General features: G+C 34.3%; 1 protein-coding gene across 1 annotated transcript in view; it reads left to right on the top strand.

Annotated features, from left to right (window-relative positions):
- The first annotated feature begins 227 nt into the window (after positions 1 to 227).
- rgs9a (regulator of G protein signaling 9a) overlaps positions 228 to 19,984 on the top strand; it is a 20,508-nt gene continuing 751 nt past the window's right edge. Inside the window, exons 1-16 of the mRNA XM_056453874.1 lie at positions 228 to 394; positions 5,930 to 6,026; positions 7,531 to 7,581; positions 7,700 to 7,806; positions 7,882 to 7,933; positions 8,538 to 8,596; positions 9,565 to 9,641; positions 9,777 to 9,858; positions 9,951 to 10,013; positions 14,366 to 14,395; positions 14,479 to 14,540; positions 14,625 to 14,738; positions 16,353 to 16,468; positions 17,973 to 18,060; positions 18,148 to 18,286; positions 18,556 to 18,638. Of these exons, the coding sequence (XP_056309849.1) occupies positions 329 to 394; positions 5,930 to 6,026; positions 7,531 to 7,581; positions 7,700 to 7,806; positions 7,882 to 7,933; positions 8,538 to 8,596; positions 9,565 to 9,641; positions 9,777 to 9,858; positions 9,951 to 10,013; positions 14,366 to 14,395; positions 14,479 to 14,540; positions 14,625 to 14,738; positions 16,353 to 16,468; positions 17,973 to 18,060; positions 18,148 to 18,286; positions 18,556 to 18,638 (1,286 nt within the window). The 5' untranslated portion in view covers positions 228 to 328. The remainder of the gene's footprint in view (positions 395 to 5,929; positions 6,027 to 7,530; positions 7,582 to 7,699; positions 7,807 to 7,881; positions 7,934 to 8,537; positions 8,597 to 9,564; positions 9,642 to 9,776; positions 9,859 to 9,950; positions 10,014 to 14,365; positions 14,396 to 14,478; positions 14,541 to 14,624; positions 14,739 to 16,352; positions 16,469 to 17,972; positions 18,061 to 18,147; positions 18,287 to 18,555; positions 18,639 to 19,984) is intronic.

The raw sequence follows: 19,984 nt of genomic DNA on the forward strand, positions 1-19,984 counted from the left end.
CTTTAATCTGACCATAACTACTAGGGCAGTTTCTGATTATAGGTCTAGAGGAACAGCGCAGATTAAATGATCTGCAGGACAGTCCCAGGAGAAACCCCAAGAAGGCGTGACGTGAGTGTGTGTCGCCGCCTGTCGGAATGTGTGCGGACGGAGCTGCGCTGTGATTGGTCTGCTTTCACTCTTTTATATTTACTGCTCACTGTCGTGCGCGCGCGTTACGTGCACTGTGCAGCACTCTCAGAAAACAAACTTCTTTCTCATAAGGACTGTTGACAACTGGATTAATTTTGTACCTATAATATATTTTTTTCTTTTTTCGGATTACAAAATGACAATAAGATCGGACCGAGACCATGGACAACATTATAGGCCACGGATGAATTGCCTTAAAAAGGTAAAGTTCATTCTTAAGGCAAAGTAAACAATTGATGATGAGATACATTACTAAGCAATTAACACTTTTATAGACATTGTATACTTTATAATTAACTGTTGTTTGCATGGTGTTGCAGTGTTTTCTAAAATTAGTGTCTATCTTTTATACATAATTTCTTATATATATATATATATATATATATATATATATATATATATATATATATATATATATATATATATATATATATATATATATATATATATATATATATATATATTCTTTATATGTTAAAAGTTATTACAGCTAAAATATAAACCTATTTTATTTAAATTAACCATGGTTTTCAAATTAAACGTGGTTGGTTATTGTAGTTAAAACACAGTAACCACAAATTAATCATGGATTTGCTGAAATAGCCACAGCTTAACCTTGGCTTTTGTTGTAAAAATGAGTCTAAATGTCAAAAGTTAATATCAGTATGGCATAAACAGATATCAATGTCATTTTCATCTCAGTATGTCCATATTAAAATATATAAATATCTGTATTTTATTGTTCTGTTTTGTGGTTTATTTTCAGCTTCTTAGAGAGATCTTCAATTCATTGAAAAGATTCACTGTAAAAGAGCTTTCTGATTCAAATCCAATTAGCCTGGCCTCCTGCCACATCTGACAGCTTGCCTTAAGATCTTCATGTCTTACTCTAAAGTTCAAGCATGTTGCCATAGAACACGAGTGTCAAACATGTTTTAGGTCGAAGCTGAGGTGGACTTATTGTTACTTGTATTAGTGGTTAAACCTTAGTAGACCTGTGTACAGTAGAAACATATATTCAGTCAAACAGTAACATTAAAACCTGAACTCTCGAATTGAGAGTTGATTGGACTATTTTATTTCTGATTGCTGACCTTTTTTATTCAGTGGTTATTCATAGACACAAAGAACTTGGATAAAAGTCCATTGTTTTTAATCTTAAAATGCCTTTCATTGCTATTTTATAATGAATAAACTGCTGAAAGTTTTAAAATGTCGAAAACTAATTGTCATATAAAAGAATAAAGAGCCAACATAAAACATATAGAAAACTCTTAATAAATAAATAAATAAATAAAAAAGGTAATCGAGTAAATAGCACGAGCATGCAGTGGGAAAAGAAACTTGAAAGAAAAAGAGTGTTTTTTAAAAGTAATATCAGCTTTTTTTCATCTACTTTTACAATTATTTTTATAAATACACAGATTTTGTTATTTATATATGAAGAAATGAATAATCGATGAAAGGGTTTAAATCATTAAAGATTAAAGCACACCTGAGGTAGTCTGGCCAAAAATGTGGTTAATTTAAATATTGACTCTCAATAGTTTGGATCTGTGCTTTGTCCTATATTCTGTATTTCATATTCTTGCTAGTAATTTTTTTGCATTTGAAATAGACAGGTGGGTTTGTGGTCCGTGTAACTGATGTTCAATGATGATTTTTAGAAATATCAGTGATAGTAACATGTCATTTCAAACTAAATTATACCACTAAATTATTATAAACAAAATTGATTAAATTGATTCAAGAATAAGGCGGTTCGTTCCGGTCAGTACCTGGATGGGAGACCACATGAGAAAGCTAGGTTGCTGCCGGAAGTGGTGCCAACAGGGGGTGCTCAACCTGCGTTCTGTGTGGGTCCTAATGCCCCAAGAAAGTGAAGGGGAGTCTATACTGCTCAGTCTGCGCCTTCTTTTGGATGAGACGTTAAACCGAGGTCCTGACTCTCTGTGGTTGTTAAAAATTCAAGGATGTCCTTTAAAAAAAAGAGTAGGGTTTAACCCCGGCATCCTGGCCAAATTCGCCCACTGGCCTCTGTCCATCATGGCCTCCTAGCCATCCCCATATCATATTTGGCTTCATTACCCTGTCTCCTCTCCATTAATCAGCTGGGGCCTCATGTATTAGCGCTGCGTATGTACAAAAATCTTGCGTACGCCAGATTTCACGCTCACGTTTGGATTTACTAACGATGAAATTAACATGAGAAAGTACTTGCATTTCTTGTGTGTATTTGTTTAATTTTTAATTGTTAAATTGCACACTACAAAGTAACTTTTAGCCGTGCAATGGCAGCTGTATGGGACAGGATCATCCGCATGTCTAGCAGGTATATAAGGTTTCCATACCATGCAGTTGACCAATCAAACATTAAAGCGCAATTTGCAGCGGTCGCCGGTTTTCCCAATGTAATCGGAGCGATTGACTGCACGCACATTGCTATAAAGGCGCCATCTGAAGACAGATTTTCATACGTGAATCGGAAACATTTCCATTCAATAAATGTGCAAATAATATGTGATGCTCAAATGCGCTTAACATAATACACATACTTATTAATGATTCCTACCTGTCTTCCTCATGATGAAGAGTAGGCAAAATCTGATATGTAGTACGGGGAAAAAGAAAATTGAGTTCATCAGACGCTGGATTTGAACCGAATTCATGATCGATCGTGTCAAAACATGTTGCCATGCACTTTACAAGCTACTCCCCTCACGCTGCTGTTAGACACTCTCTTTAGTTATGATGTCTCTGTCAATCAAACTGTGATGGGCGGGAATCACTCAACTAGCTCATTCCAACGAGGTGTGCTATTTGCACTTAGCCTAAATAAACACTACTAAATTTTACACCTTTACATCGGACCATTTCTTTTTTAATTCACTCACAGTGCGATGTTCAGACCCCACTGCGTTAACCGCGTCAGCTAAACTCTTCCACTCTATTTTTTTTCTGTTATTAATTCTGGAGAACAAACTTGCAAATAACACAGTTTTCTCCGGTCTACCTCCGAAAGGAGCACCTCCAATTCACATTCTGTTCAAAGTTTCTCTTCTTGCTTGCTTTTGCCATTGCTTTTTTGTTTGGTTTTGCCAAAGTAGGGTAATAACCATATTTATTAGGGGAAGGAGGCAGGGAGGGGTTTTGCGCTTGTGCACGTGCGCTCAGTTTCACGTTAATTTGGCTGTAAAAAGAAAATATGCGTGGGATTCAGCGCTATATAAATGTAAGGAATTATTATTATTAATATTCTGTGCATCTCATCTCACCCTCTTTTCTAATTCCAAATTTAGGCTAGTAATGGTGACTTGAGCCATTAATATACAGACTAATGCAGTTATTAAAGTCTCTAGTAATAGCAAACTGTAAGTTCAACTGCATCAAGAACTGAACAATTAGTACCGTGCTAAACTGAAAAATGCCACTTTTTTGAAGCATTGAAATAGTTTGTCACTTGTTAAATTTATTTTATCATATTTGTTATTTTGATATAACGCTGTCTAAGGGTTGGTTTATACCCAATGTTTCCACAAGTTTCTCTTGGGTGTACACGGTGAATGTGATGTCAATTATATGTTGTTTTATATGTTGTCATGTTTTAGTTGTCTTTAGTTTTAGTTTCATGTTTGCTTTAGTTGTTTGTGACATTATTTTGTCTGGCAAAGTGCACAACATTTTTTGTAACCCCCCTGGAACTACTAGTTTGTATTTTAAAACATTTGGATATCACTAGAGTGTTCATCAGACAATCAGAATCAATAATTTAAAAACCTTGTCTTAATATATTATACATTTAATATGAAAAAGGTGTATTTTAAGAAATAAAGCTTAATTGGCAGCAGGGCCATGTGATTAATCAAAAGCCATTTTCATGTGCATTTTGTCAGTAAAGCCAGTTTTATAATCAGCAGTAAATCTCCAACATGTGCTTTCAGATGGAGCAGCATTTACTACACAGAGTCATAATTTACTGACATGCAACGCATTACCGCAGATCATCAATCAGTATGCGATGTATGGCTTCTAAGTAAAGTATGGCTTTTAGGTAAACTACAGCTCTGACTTGTTAATGCTGCTATCAGTGTTACTTCAAAAAGTAATTTAACTAATTACTAATTGCATCATTACATTTGTATTTAAATTAAATAACTCATTATTATGTTACTCAGTAAGTAATTTAATTGAATAAATACAAAAAACCATCATAAGATTAAACTTAGCCCAAACTCATTTCAGTCAAGTGTTTAAAATAAATCCTTCTCAGTGCTTGAAAATGTTTCAAAATTGCTGTAAGCCTTTCGGGCAGGCAAAAATGTAAGTGACCCAAATAGAAAAGACATTATTCATTAAATAAAAAGAAATAAACATTTACCAAATTAAACCACAATTTCTGTGTTAATGGTTTATGTTGTGACTTTTACTTTCTTATCAAGAAGTGGATTCATTGCTGCCATATTAGTAGCACAGCCAGTTGCCATGTCTGAGTGCTGACATGAAAAAAAGCACAATATCATCAATTTATTTAATCATATGTAGAACCGGACCCTACTACCTGTTTTATTTAAAAAAAAAAAAATCTTAATTGTTTTTATATTGTGTACAGTTTCTTTTGAGAACACCAGTCAGCGCAAATGCAAATTCAGACACATAGAGATAGTGGCTTCTCGATACCCAAAAATGACGTTCTGCTATGATCACCAGCAGTATTACCCATGCAGGCTGCTGGAGATTACACCCTGTCATTCTAACTGAACTGCATATCCCATAATGCCCTACATTCACACACCAGGTTCAGGTTCACACACACAGCTGAAACTGGAATATAGACTATATACACACCTCATATGTAGACATCTTGGCTGAGTCTTGTTTACCCAGTGAACATTATGAAAGTGTTTTTTATATAGTCTAACTGTGATTTTGACTCTTGTTTGTTTCATTGTTTATGTTTGTTTAACCACCTGTCTTGACCATTTGCCTATTATTTCGGCCACTCTCTGGATTATCTACATGCTTCCATCTGTCCCTGTTTGAACCTTGCCTGCCTGATGAATCTAATGAAAGCTGCATTTGGATTCAACCCTTGTTTTATTGCAGATACAACATAATTACTCAATTTGTGAGAGAATAAAAAGCATTTAAATATTTCTTTTTCCTCACAACAAAACAGCCCCATGGGCAGGGTACATTCATTATTGGTAGGAAGACATCTCCAAGATGTTGGGTTAGCGATTTTGCAAGCCCTGCATTCTGTCAACAACTGTTGCATAAAATAAAGCACACAAGATTTTCCATAGTTCATATTCTAAGCACAAATAAAGTCATTGCATTATTATTTAGTTTATTATCAGGAAAATTATAGTAATAAGAACTTAGGTTAAACTATTTGTTGTAGTCATGTATTAGTCATGTTGAATCACTGGAAGCAGTTAAATCTTCTGTTTATTCACAAACCCCTATAGGAATTTATTTTCTTCAGGGCATGTTTTGGTTTCCCACACAAGAGTTGGAGTCTTCTGAGCAGATTTACTATTGATCACAGAACTGTGTTTCCAACATAATCATGACAATCACAGCTTTTGCTGTATCACAATTTTGATTTAATTTCGATTTATCATCTAGCTAAAATTGGGAGCCCTGTTCTATAATAGCTTTGGAGACTGATCCTACTCTTACTTAAGCATTGAATTTAATACCATTAATTATTAAACAAATCTCCTGAATTTTTCAGCTGGAGGCCATAGTGGTTCAAATGCAAGACCCATCGACTGGAGTGAAGGGATCAGATCAGAAGCTAAACGTTACAACCATTCCTCATGTCATGACTGGTGAGTTTGTAATGCAGCAGTGCTGGCTTCTTACTGAATCTTTATACTGATCATGTATTGTATACTGTACTTTACCTTAAGATCTATATACAGACACAAGCGTTGTGCTGCCAGATCATAATCTGACGCCCGGCTATATACAGCAGCCTTCAATTGGATGAGATCTTTGCTACTTTACGTTCCAAAGTTGCTCTTTAATCTGTGCAACGGTTGTCGTCAAATCTAGTCAGCCAAGAAGTCTAACTTCATCAAACAGTTAACTGGGTCTTGTAGTAATGAGATTCTGAAAGCACTCTCTCAGATCGACATTACATGAAGGTTTAGGAAAATATTTTCAGACCTACGTTTTTCTTTTGATAGATCAATTGATAGAGTGAACATGCTGTTTATATGCATGCTTATATAGTGTACTTACATTTAAAGATACCTGCTCACTACTCTTGCTCTTAAGCAACACTTAAACCTGTTGTTAATCCTTAAAGGGACAGTTCACCCATAAATAAATATCCATAATTTACTTATTCTCCACTTGATCAAATCCTATTTAAGTTTTTTATTCTGTTGAACACAAAGGAAGATATTCTGAAGAATATTGGAAAAAGCAGCCATTGACTTCCATAGTATGTTTGATTCCTACTATGAGACTTACTTAAGGAGATATTCAGCAGTGTCAACAGGAAATGTTTTGGAATTTTTATCATGTATTAATGCTGAAAATCTTATCTAATTTATGTGTTTGTTTGTTTGTTTGTTGTTTTTAATCGTATATTTATTTATGAAATAATATGAAAATAGCCTTTGTTTGAGACATGGCGTCAAATAAAAATACATGATCATGATGATGTTCCTGCAATGGATGCCATTGTTTTTTCCAACATATGCTTCAGAATATCTTGTTTTGTGTTCAACAGAAAAAATAAATTTATTAAAGTTTAGAACCAACTAAGTTTCATCTCAGATCAATTAAAGTCATCTTGATTTCCATAGCGCTTTTACAATGTAGAATGTATCAAAGCAGCTTAACATAGAGGGTCACGTAAATTGAATCTGTCAGTCCAGTTTTGAGAGTTGAAGTTCAGTTTAGTTCAGTGTGGATTATTTTTCACCGCTGAAAGTCCAAACACTGAAAAGCAAATCTATCAATGTGCAGCTCCACAGCTCCCAAAACCAAGCAAACCAGTGGTGTGAGAGTGAGAATAAAGTTACAGTAAATGGTGAGGAAATGTACTTTTTGTGGTAATTTTTTGGGATCTTTTTATTACCACCAAACCTCTTTCTAAAGAGAACATATTGCACCTCAGTGTGGAACAAAATGAACCCAAGAAGTACATTGCACCTACTAATTTTCTGACATACAGTAAGTGTACAATAGTTAAAGACAGCTACTGTAATATGAAAGCATATTTTCTACAGTTTGGGGGAAAAATTAGGTCATTTTCATGTTCTTACCACTCTTTATTTTCCATATGTTTACATATTACCATGTTTCTGTTTGTGTTCACAGACCAGGACATTATTGCATGGATCGCTAAACATATGAGCATGGAGAATGATGGTAATTGTGAAAATGTGTCGTTTAGAATTATTCAGAACCGATATGAAATAATACAATTTTCATTTGGATTTGGATTTATTACTAAACACAATTATGTCCTTGCACGGTGTTTTGGCAGAGGCTCAAGCATTTGGTACAATGTTAGTGGCATATGGATACATCTACCCTCTGCAGAACCACAAAAAACTTGTCCTCAAGTCAGATGGCAGTTTGTATCGCTTTCAGGTAAGGAGAACTTGCCTGTTTATAAGGGTTTTAATGGTAGTGAGTTGTAATCGGAGATCATTTCCCTCTGTCTAGACCCCTTATTTCTGGCCTGTGCAGAAGTGGATCGCTGAGGACATCGACTATGGTTTGTAAACTTGCGTATATTCAGTTGCAACAACATATGACAAGTTTAGATATATAATGTATATTGAAAGTAGATTTGAAAACCTCTGGCCAGCATCTGTCCGCTTGTTAACGGTGATGTCACGCGAAGCGGCTTACGTGTCCAATTTCTATATCAAACTGTATGGGGAGACTCATCAAATGTTAATAATAAACGTTTACAAAGCACTGTAATATACATATCCATGCCTAATATCTAATGGCCAGAAAGTGATACATTTTTTATAAATTGTTAAAATATTGGTGTGTGTGAAGCAGCAAGTCCAGAGACTGTTGTTTACACCATGATTTTATTTAAAATTCACTTTAATGTGTGATATAACTAAAAAGTGGTCATAAACGAATATTTTCTCAATTCAAATGAGTAATGGCTTGGACCCGGAAACAGGATTTCATACGTCACCAATATGTCACGACTTAACAAGCGGATTGCATTTATCAATTAAAAAGGATAGTTCACCCAAAAATGAAAATTAATATATTCTTTTGTGGGGTTTTTTTTGTCTTAAAGACATGATTGTATGTGACCAACTCCTAATAAAAGTGTTTCTTTTTCATCACTTTAGCAATCTATCTGGCAAAAAGAAATATTAGAAAAAAAGGAACGCTTGATGCTCATGAACAGGTTTGTACAAAAATTTGTATTAATTTGATTAGGTATTTTTTTGGAAGTTGTGATGTGGGGCGGGACTTAAATTTCTTAATTGGTTAAATGTTTGAATGAAGGTAGATCTGAATTTGGGTGGGGTTGAGCTACATTTTGATGAAACGCTAATGGATGAATCATGCATAACAGGATCAATCCACCTTTTTTCACCACAAATGTTATTTAATGATGTGCTTAATAAATACTATATTTAATTTCAGGAACTGAATAATGCCAGTCTCCTCAGAAATAACATAATATAGAGTTCTTTGTTTTGTTTATCTATGGTTTTAATTCGTTAATTATATTTAATGTAGATGCACTCCCCTACCAGATCAATTCCCTTACCCTAACCAATCAGTATTGTTAAAGTGGAATACACAAGGCAAAAAAAATGTAAATGAGGAGAAAAATTTACTGAAAAGAGTCCTTTATATTGCTGTATTATCATGTAATGTTAAAACAACTCACTTTATTCTTCTGACATCTAAAGTAGAAAGTGATGGGAAATGTACAGCTCACTCAGTCAAATGTACAAAGAGGAATTATTTATAGTACAATCTTATGATTTGAAATGATTTGTTTCAGTCTTTTTTAATGAAACTTACCCACGGTGAAAGTTCCCACCCATACGAAACTTAACCATTGATTTATTATAATTAAAGTGTAGTAATCATATATTTTTTTGGGTGTGTAAATGACCACACACTTAACTATGAATACCATAGTTAAACTATGCTTAGTACAGCAGAACCGTGGTTAATTTGTGGTTTAACCTCAAAAACCATGCTTGTTTGGTTTAATTTGTAGAAAAAACACGGTTAATTTTTGTGGGCTCTCATAAAATAAAATGCTAATTTTTTTTATCGGAAAGCTGAATATCCCATTAAAAGCTGACATTATTGAATAAATAAATTATACCAGAACACAAATGTGTGTTTTTACAGGAGGAATACGACAAACTCCACAAATGGATGAACCACAAATGGGATTTTATTGTGATGCAAGCTAAAGAGCAGTACCAGTGAGTTTCTCTACTCTCCTGTCTTTACAAAAGTACATTTTTTTGAGAGATATATTTGTGCCCTGTGGCTTCAGTTACTTCTGTACTTTATTGTTATTGAAACTTAGCATATGTTATTATCTTCTGTCTTTAAAGTGCTGGGAAGGCACGTCAGAAAGCAGACAGAGTTGTGTTTGACTGTCAGGAAAGAGCATACTGGATAGTCCACAGGCCTCCAGTAAGAGACCAGCAGAAGATGCTAGCTTACAATAGTTGTGTTGTTGTTACAAAAGTGATCAAGACATGCTTCTTGTGTCCTCGTTTCCACAGCCACAAACTCACAGCGCTATGGATTATGGCCTGGATCGTCATATTGACCCTAATACAGAGGAGGTAAATGGTAAGTTGCTATATTACTGCTCAGTATCTGTTGGACAAAAGTTAGCATGCTAATTAGCATTCAACTAATCGCTGATAAGTAATCAACACATCCTCATTTAGCCCTACCCATCCTCCCTTATGTTTTAAAACTGCACGAATGACTTTAAAGAAGATACTTTGGTAACACTTTACAATCATGTAAGTTAATATATTTACTAATGCAAACAAACAGTGAAGATTACATTTATTACTGTATCTTTGCAGTCGTTCATTGTTTGGCCTTATTAACTGAAAGTGCATGAATTAATGTTAACAAGCACAAATTAATGTTGAAATAAAACCAACACATTATGATTAATAAATGCCCACTTGATAAAATACTACAGTAGTTCTAACCATACTATAGTAAAGTGTAATACTGTATATATAATAGCATTTACAACTCTTTGTTTATAAATGCTACAGCATACTGTGGTATTAACAATAGTAAACTGATTAACTATAATAAATACTGTAGTATACTTTGGGTTTTACTACAGTAAACAGGTTTATTGTAGTATAATATACCCTATAGTTGTAGAAAATGTAGTATAGTGTTAGGTAATTTGTTACTAGATTACTATAGTTGTCATAATACCACAGCAACTATAGAATTACCACAACTTTACTACAGTATGGTTCAAAAACAATTTAGTATTTACCGGGAATTACTATAGTATGTTTTCATGTGTGGTTCATCCTTAGTTCATTCGTTCATTTATTTTCTTTTCGGCTTAGTCCCTTTATTAATCAGAGGTCGTCACAGCGGAATGAACCACTAATTTATCCAGCATACGTTTTACGCAGCGGATGCCCTTCCAGCCACAACCCAACACTGGGAAACACCCCTAAACACTCATTCACAAACATACACCACAGACAATTTAGCTTATTCAGTTCACCTAAAGTGCATGTCTTTGGATAGTGGGGGAAACCGGAGCACTGGGAGGAAACTCACGCGAACATGTGAACATACAAACTTCACAAAGAAACGTCAACTGACCCAGCCGGGGCTCAAACCAGCGACCTTCTTGCTCTGAGTCGACAGTGCAACCCATTGTGCCATCGTGCTGCCCTTATCATTAGTTCATGTCAGTAAATACATTAACATAAAGTGTGGCTCATATGATGATAATGTGTAAAAGGAAAACAAAATGCACATTTATCAAAATATCTGATTTGTTTTGCAGAATAGAGAGAGTCATACAGGTTAAGAGTGAAATGAGGGTGAATAAGTGATGACATGATTGTAATTTTGTGGGTAAACTATACCTTTGGGCACTTATGTTGAAGTGTGTGGGAGTTCACATATACGCAGGACTGGATGCGGTGTGGTCTGAAAGGCTCTAACTATAGAGGCGATTAGCAGTGTGTCTGTCGCAGTCCTGGGATGGCCGTGGAGATTCTCTCACAATCTTCTTTGCTATATAAGAGGATTTCTGACCTGTTGATCTTGCAAAGAGATCCCCATCGTCCCACCTACCCCTTCCCTTATAGAGCCTGTTGGAAATAAACCAGGGAAGCTTTAATAATGGGTTGGCTGGTGGCTAAGAGGTTAGCATGGTTGCCTGACAGGCATTTTTTGTGTGACGTTTGCATGTTCTCCTTGTGTTTGTGTGGGTTTCCTCTGGGTGCTCCGGTTTCCCCCACAGTCCAAAGACATTCGCTATTGGTGAATTGGGGAAACTAAATTGGACGTAATGGGAGAGTGTATGGGTGTTTCCCAGCACTGAGGGTTGTGCTGTTAGCATTTGGTTGCTGCTGGCAGGGCATCTGCTGTGTAAAACATATGCTAGAGTAATTGATGGCTCATTCTGCTGTGGCCAGGGAATAAGATGAAGGAAAGCAAGTGAGCTTTAATTTTGAGTGTACTAGTGCATTCAAATACTGCTTCAAATGAAAACTTATTTTGTTGGTTCTGTTCTTTAATTTGTTGTGAAACATTGAACAGGCAACAAATATTAATATTAAAGTCAAATATTATGCTCACGTGACATTTAAAGGGATTTTTTTTGTTGTTTTTTTAAGAAAAAACTTTGATAAAATATTTTATTGTGTTGGTATATGTAAATTATGACAGATATGCTACACTACTATTCAAATCTTAGAGACCTGTATGATTTCAAAGACGTGAATTAACTCTAATTCAGCAAAGATGCATTAAATTGATGATTGAAGTGTCATAACAGACTTTTAAACTGTTATGCATAGGTTTTATTTTAAATATATACAGTTCTACTGAATGCTCTGTGGACCCTTTTTCACAAGATGGTGATGACACGTTTATTGGTTATCAGCATCTTAAATCCTCAAACGTTTTTAATATCTTGATTTAAAAACAAACAACAACAACAACAAAAAAAACGTATGTACATTTTTAAAGCTGTGCATTGTATTATACAATCCTTGCATCAATTAAAAACAATTATTACTATGCAAGGAGTTTGTAATGCAAAAAAAGCGAATTTTTTTAAATGAGCTGAAACAGCACAATTCTTGATTTTTTTTGTTTTTTGCAACAACTTAATTGTTGTATGTAGGGACGCTCCGATCGATAGGCCAGAGATCGGTATTGGCCAATAATCACATTTCACGACTCGATCGGTAACCATTGATATGACCGATCTCATGTACTTATCACAAGTGTTGAGGCATGTGCACGCCCGGATTATACATCAGCAGCGCCAGATTGCATTGTTAGTCATTTTTCTCATCTGTTTTATCTATCTTTTTTGTAGAGCTGCTTCTGACCATTACATGTATGCATCCTTAATTTATTATCTCAGCTAAAGCGAGCTCTCATACTTTAAGGGAATTGTGCTCATGCAATGGCAAAGTTATATAAAGCTTGAAGAATCAGAATTGGTATTCGGTATCAGCCAATCACCATGACAAGGAATTGGTACTTAGTATCAGCTGCAAAAATCCTGATCGGAGCGTCGCTAGTTGTATGTTCAGTCCGCTTAAATCTGTAAAAAATTATTATTCTCTCTTCTGGCTGTCATTTGAATCTGGCTGTATTTATTTTTTTGTGGAATGTAAAAAAGTCTATAAAAATATGAATTAATCTCATAATATATTGTGCATATGACTGCTTTGAAAGATTATATTGTGAATTTTTTAATATGAGTGTCTCTTTTTCTCTCTTTTTTCTTTGCAGATTTGTTCTTTTAAATCTTGAAAATCAGCCCTGAATATCAATTATTCAAACACTTGGATATACTAAATCATTTATTGTGTATACATAGTGAACCCCAGTCCTTCCCTGCTTCTACTGTATATACCCTGAGTGTTATTTCAGTCCTTTGACCATTATTTAACAAATTTACTGTCCCTTTAATTATTTATAATGTGGTTTTTTAGGTAGAGGATTGTGTTAATTTGTATTTGGCAAGATTTTACACATAGGGGTGTTAATTTACTGTCTAATTAATTGTCATTCATTAATAATAATTTTTTATTATAACATTATTTATCAGAAAAATTGTGCAGCTCAGAACCAAACTGCAATGATTTGCAACGATCTATACAAAACAGTCAGCTGTTTCATTATTAAATGAATCAGCTGTTGTTTACATGAATCATTTAAATGAATGATTCAATGAACCATGCATAAAAAGTCAGTCGAGTTGTTATTATATGAATCAGCTGTTTTAAATGAATCGTTTGAATAAATGATTCAATGATCCGTTTTTACAAGTCTTTTGCTTTATTATATGAATCAGCTCTTTTAAATAAATAATTTGAATGAACGATTCAATGATCCATTAATAGTCAGTTGAATCAGCTGTTTTAAATTAATTGTTTAAACAAATAATTCAATGATCTATTCATAAAAAGTCAGTTGTGTCGTTATTATATGAATCACCTGTATTAAATGAATCGTTCGAATAAATGATTCAATGATCCATTCATAAAAAATCAGTTGAGTTGTTGTATGAATCAGCTGTTTTAAATGAATCGTTCGAATAAATGATTCCATGATCCATTCATAAAAAGTCAGGTGCTTTTTTTATTAAATGAATCAGATCATTTAAATAAATAAATAAATAAATAATTTAGTGAATCTGTCATGAAGACAGAGACTTGCCATAACCTACCGACATCTGTCAATAGCACAAATACACACTCAGAAAAGTTATTGCTATCGATAAAAAAAACTAAAAACAGATTTCGAGATATAATTTTTAGCAAAAATCACACACCCCTGTTGTGTATCACTTGTATTTCTCAAGATAGCTTGTTGCCATTGTGTCTTGTGTTTTATCAGGTACATTTTTGATTGTAACATATAATAGAAAGTTGTTTTCTCTTTTTTCCCCCAGAAAAAAAACTTTGATTACTACAGAAGAATCGTAAGTGACAGCACTTCCTTACAGAAATGCAGTGGACTGGTTGTTGTTTTGTGCGATTGATTGGTTGCAATTTTATATTTTAGAACATTTACACACAACAGGCCATCATGAGGTCAAGGGTCAAGTCTTCAGTATCTCTCGGAGCGTAAGTCAAGATCAGCCTACATTTAGTTAACAATTAGTTAAAAGACTTTTCTTCTAAACGCCTGTTTTTTTTTTTTGCTTCCAGCATGCTAAAGTATATAACAAACTTCAATAACCATGACCCGTTCCTAGTTCCCAGCCTTCCTAGCAATCCCTGGCTGACGGATAGTGACTTGTACTGGGAGCTGAACACAGATGAGTAAGACCCCTGGAGGCCTTTTATTTTTGAGCTTTTCTTAAAGGGCACCTATGATGACAATCATGTAAGCTGTTTGGAAATTACTGTGTGTAGGTAAACTGTGTTCACAGTCACACTGGAGTGATATAAACACAATGAGTCTCTTTTTTAAATTTCCTAACGTTAAAATAAGATACAAATCCCTCCCATATTAAGGCCCACCGCAACGTGACGTAGGAGTGCGGTTTCAAATCGATTGACAGCCGCGTATGAACCAGTCTCCATAGTAACGCGTATAATCATATCAACAAGACAGGACGTGCAAAAAGCAACTGGGATTAAAAGATCTGTTCAGCTCTCTGTGATCATCAATCATCATTGAATGTTATCAAGAATGAGATTTACAAGTTTAAAACGTTTTAAAACAGTGCATGTCTGTCATCACCACAGCTGCATGTCAGTTCAATTCTAAAAGAAGACGCTTCAATCCCAGTTTGTGGATGTTAAATCAGGTTTATTTTGTACATTAACATAACGGATGTCCATACAACAGTGGATATTAACGCGTATCCTGTCACATTTGTCATGCAAAAACAATGCAAAGTTAAACATATGCGCTGTGGTTGTGTGTGTATGTGCGTGAACTTAGTAATGACATTGTGTGTGAGTCATCGTCGCAGAAACGCTTGAATTAACTCCACAACAAATACATCAATTGATCATTGGTAAAGTTCTTACTGAAGTATTTCTCATAAAGGTTACGTGAGAGCTGCTTCCTTCATGTCTGTCACTGTGCTGTTTATCTGATACTGCAGAGGCGGAGATTGAGGCACACTCTGACAGATCCGTACGAACGGTGTGGATGTTGAGAACTAGCATTAAAAGTACAGGCCACAAAAACAGCTACAGTGTGTTTAGAGCAGAAAATCCCAACATTCTGAAAGCTATAATAAATAATCTGATGGGTGTTTTGAGCTGAAACTGTACAGACACATTCTGGAGACACAAAAAACTTATCTTAAATCTTAAAAAAGGAGTAAAATAGGTGCCCTTTAATGTTTTTAAGGCTGATATAAAGAAAATATCCCAACATTTTGTTGCACTTTATCAATTTGTGTCTGTAGATTTCTAAATGAGTATATTTTCCTTCTTTAAGCCTTAAATCTCTTCAGCAACATCTACATAAACCAAAACTCCATACGCCAAAGGTTTTAATTCAAAGGGTTTGTTAGGCTGCTGGTAGTTTGGGGTTTAACGTCTCGAAAAGTGCTTATTTTGGATAAAGTGTCCAAAATCATGCGCCTATAGCTTGATTTTAGTCATTTTTTACACGACTACAATTCTATAGTATATATACTATATAATAATCTAACCAAAAGCATATATGTATGTAAATATATCATTTATCCCACCTGTAAAGGTGCTGGAAAAGTTTGAAAATGCAAATGAAAAGTGGTTAGTTTTTTAGAAATGTGTGCAAATTAGCTCATATTTATTGAAATAATGGCTTATTTGAATATTTAAATGTGACGTTTTAGAAAACTTGTAATATACATCAACTGTTTGTAGTTCTTAATGTAAATCTCTTCATTGGGTAAGAATGAAGATAACTATTAGTTATGATTTTTTTGGCAGTATTGAAGTTCCCACAAAGATGAGAGTGGAGCGCTGGTCTTTCAGCTTCTACGAGCTGCTCAATGACCCACGAGGCCGTGCAGACTTCAAGGTCTTCCTGAAGAAAGAATTCAGCGGTATGCTTCACTTTGAGGAATCCTTTTTTTTTTTTTTATCTTATTAGGGCCAGTAAAGTTTCAATGTATTGTTGATATACACTGGTGGTGGTGTGGAGAGATTCTCCCCTATGATTGTGAAGCGCTTTAGGTATATAGCCATACACAATGAATGCGCTATATAAATACACCAGTGTTGCCAGATGTAGCTCACTGATTCCAGCCCGAAAATGATCCAAAACCTGCCGAAATGCAAAAACAACCACCCAGACATCTGAAGGCTCAAAAATTGAGGACCGGGGGGTGGGGGTTTGAAAAGAGATGGAATCTCTTTGTGAGATCAAAACCGGTTTATACGAGTGAAGACCCGGGGGTGGGGCGCGCTATTGCAAAATATCTGGCCATACTAAAATGTACATTACATTACATTATTTTAATATATTTGTCTTTTTTTTTTTTACACACAATACAGTTTTGTTTTTATATTCTTAATTTTAACTTAAGATTGAATTTTTTTTCTCATAGTTTTATAATTTATATTAAGTTTTAATGTAATAAAAAGGTTTTTATTTATTAGCTGTAATTTACATTTGTTTCAGTTTGTATTAGAAATTTTAGTACTTCAATTAAAACATTTATTTTATTAAGCTGGATTTTTTTATAAGCCAATTTAACATGTTATAGTTATATACATCAATATATATATATTGAAACCCTATTAGAGTTATTAGAAAAGTCCAAATGTCGCTTTTCTGCCCTAAAACTGATCTGCAAGAAACTCCTAAACCACTGGCTACAGACTCAACTGCATTATATTGTTAGAATCCTTAGCAAAGATTCAGGTTTTTGTTTTAAACCTAATTTTCCAAGATAGTCCTCGGTCTTTCTCAAAATCTGAACCAAAGTGAGAGCTGTAGTCAGATTATCAAAAAAAGTAGACATTTCCATTCAGGCTCATATGTGTGCATGCATATGAGCTCCATCTGCAGCTCTATACTGTAAAAAAAGTAGCACGGTTTGATCACATGGCTGGCTCTACAATTCAGAAAAAAAATATGAACGCAGCTTTGCTTTAACGGAGGGACCACTAGTCTGATTGACTCGAAAATTGGTCTGCAGTCAGTATCTTTGTCCAAGGAGGCGCTCGGGCAGGGCGATATTGCATTTTCATGTGCAACACGTGTGTCTATTGTAAAACATTTCACACATAATTTCTTAGCAGAAAACTTTGATTAATCCAGGGAGTGTATATAACAAATTTAAGACAATTTTTAACAACTTTAACCAATTGGTCACGCTACAAGTGTTAAAAAAAGTGAAAAAATAAATAGTTCTGCATCAATTGTGCTAAAAGGTGTTTTTGTGACACTTTAAACTAGTTTTAGATTTACTAAAAAATAAATAATTTTTTTTTACAAAACGCATATTGGCTTTGAATTACTTTAACCCTGAAAATTGCTGCTTGCAGCTATATTTCCATTTACTATTCCTATAGGCACTAGAATGCATTTCTTTTCATCTACAGGTGAGAATCTAGCTTTCTGGGAAGCCGCTGAAGAGTTGAAATTTGGCTCAGCAAATACAATGTCAGAAAAAGCTGAACAAGTTTTCAAGTGAGTTTTTTTGCCTTAATCATGTATGGCTATTTATACAACTGGTCTCCATATCTAAACATCTCGTTTTTATTTTTTATTTTGCAGAACGTTTTTGGCCCCAGGAGCTCCACGCTGGATCAACATTGATGGCAGGACAATGGGTCTTACTGTAAAAGGACTGGAGCATCCTCACCGCTATGTGCTGGAGGCGGCACAGACTCACATCTTCATGCTCATGAAGAAGGTTTAATCATATTCTTGGATGTTTTTTTTTGTGATCTGTATGTTAAGTAAAGTATTTAGTATGGACCTTTTTTGCTCTTTCTAAATATAAAGAAACAGAACTGAACATTTCTCAGCTCTGTGTTTTAGCAATTTGTTGTGCTTTATGTAATTTAGCTTTACTTTATGCTCATGCCAGTTTTAGTAATTTAATTACTGAAACTTATTTTTTATAAAAAAAGAAATATAACAAAGCATTGTTCATTTGTGAACTCTTCATTTGTCTTTTAGGATACCTTTTATCGCTACTTGAAGTCACCAGTTTATAAGGACATACAGAAAAAGGCCATTTCACCTGCACCACACAATTTCACGTAAGTTTTTAAACATTTTTATAAATTTATAACAGTTTTAAACTTTTTCAGCAATAATTTATCCTTTACTGGGTTTCATGATCTTGCTCTTGTAAAACGGTCACTATTGTTTTAGGATTATTTAGATGCCATTATAATATTTCCTAATATCCTTTCAGTTTTAATTTTAAGTCATTTTTTAAAGTTTTACTTTCATGCTTTTGAGAATGTTGAAATATTTGTCATGTTAGGGTTATTTAGATACTTTTATTATATATATATATATATATATATATATATATATATATATATATATATATATATATATATATATATATAGATGAGATTATATTTAAGAGTTTAGTAACTTAAAATAACTTACTTTGAAAATAAAACAACAGCAAGTCCCACAAATTCTTGCTAATGCAGCAAAAAATGCCTCGACACAAAACTGAAAGAAAATCTATTTCAGCTGCCACTAAAGGGATAAATCAGCCCAAAATGAAGTGTACCTCATTATTTACACACTTTTAAAAGATATTTTGAGGAATGCTGGTTGCTGGCACCCATTGACTTCCACAGTAGGGAAAAAGAAAAATACTATGGAAGTCAATGGGTCCCAGCAACCAGCATTCTTCAAAATATCTTCTTTTGTGTTCAACAGAAAAAAGAAACTCAAACAGGTTTTGAACAAGTGAATGGAGAGTAAATAATTTTCTCCAGATTATTCAATTTTGTGTGAACTATGCCGTTAACATGACATGAAAATATGCAGCATTTCATTCATCTACATTTATAATCCTAACTAAATATTAAGGGGAATAATCAACACTTGATGATTTTTTTCATCATAATATTGGAGCCTACCCTTTGATGCATTCCTGCTGGATACAATTTTAAACTGTCTGTTGAAAATCAGCGATAAGAGTTTAAAGTATTCTGTCTGTCTGAAAGCCACCATAACAATTGGCTTTATCAACATTAAACCAAATGCCTCAGGGAGTAATATTGAACCTCAATGGAAAAGTTAATATTTGACCCAGCTACATTGTGTTTCTACAGTGGGGGAAATAAGTATTGAACCTGTCACCGTTTTTCTCAGAAAACATATTTCTAAAGGTGCTGTTGGCTAGAATTTTCCCCAGATGTTGTTGACAATCAAAGAAATCCATATATGCAAAGAAAACTAATTCGTCAGTATAAATTTATACTCACTGCTTTAGTCAAACATCTACATTATCAGGATGATGAAGATGGAACCAAAGTGAACATTTTAGCAAGACAATGATCCAAAACACAGCAAAGGAGACTCTCAAATTCTTTCAGATAAAGAAAATGAAGGTTTAGAATGGCCCAGCCAATCACCT

The sequence above is a fragment of the Danio aesculapii genome, chromosome 3 (genome assembly GCF_903798145.1).
Source record: "Danio aesculapii chromosome 3, fDanAes4.1, whole genome shotgun sequence".
NCBI classification, from domain to species: domain Eukaryota; kingdom Metazoa; phylum Chordata; class Actinopteri; order Cypriniformes; family Danionidae; genus Danio; species Danio aesculapii.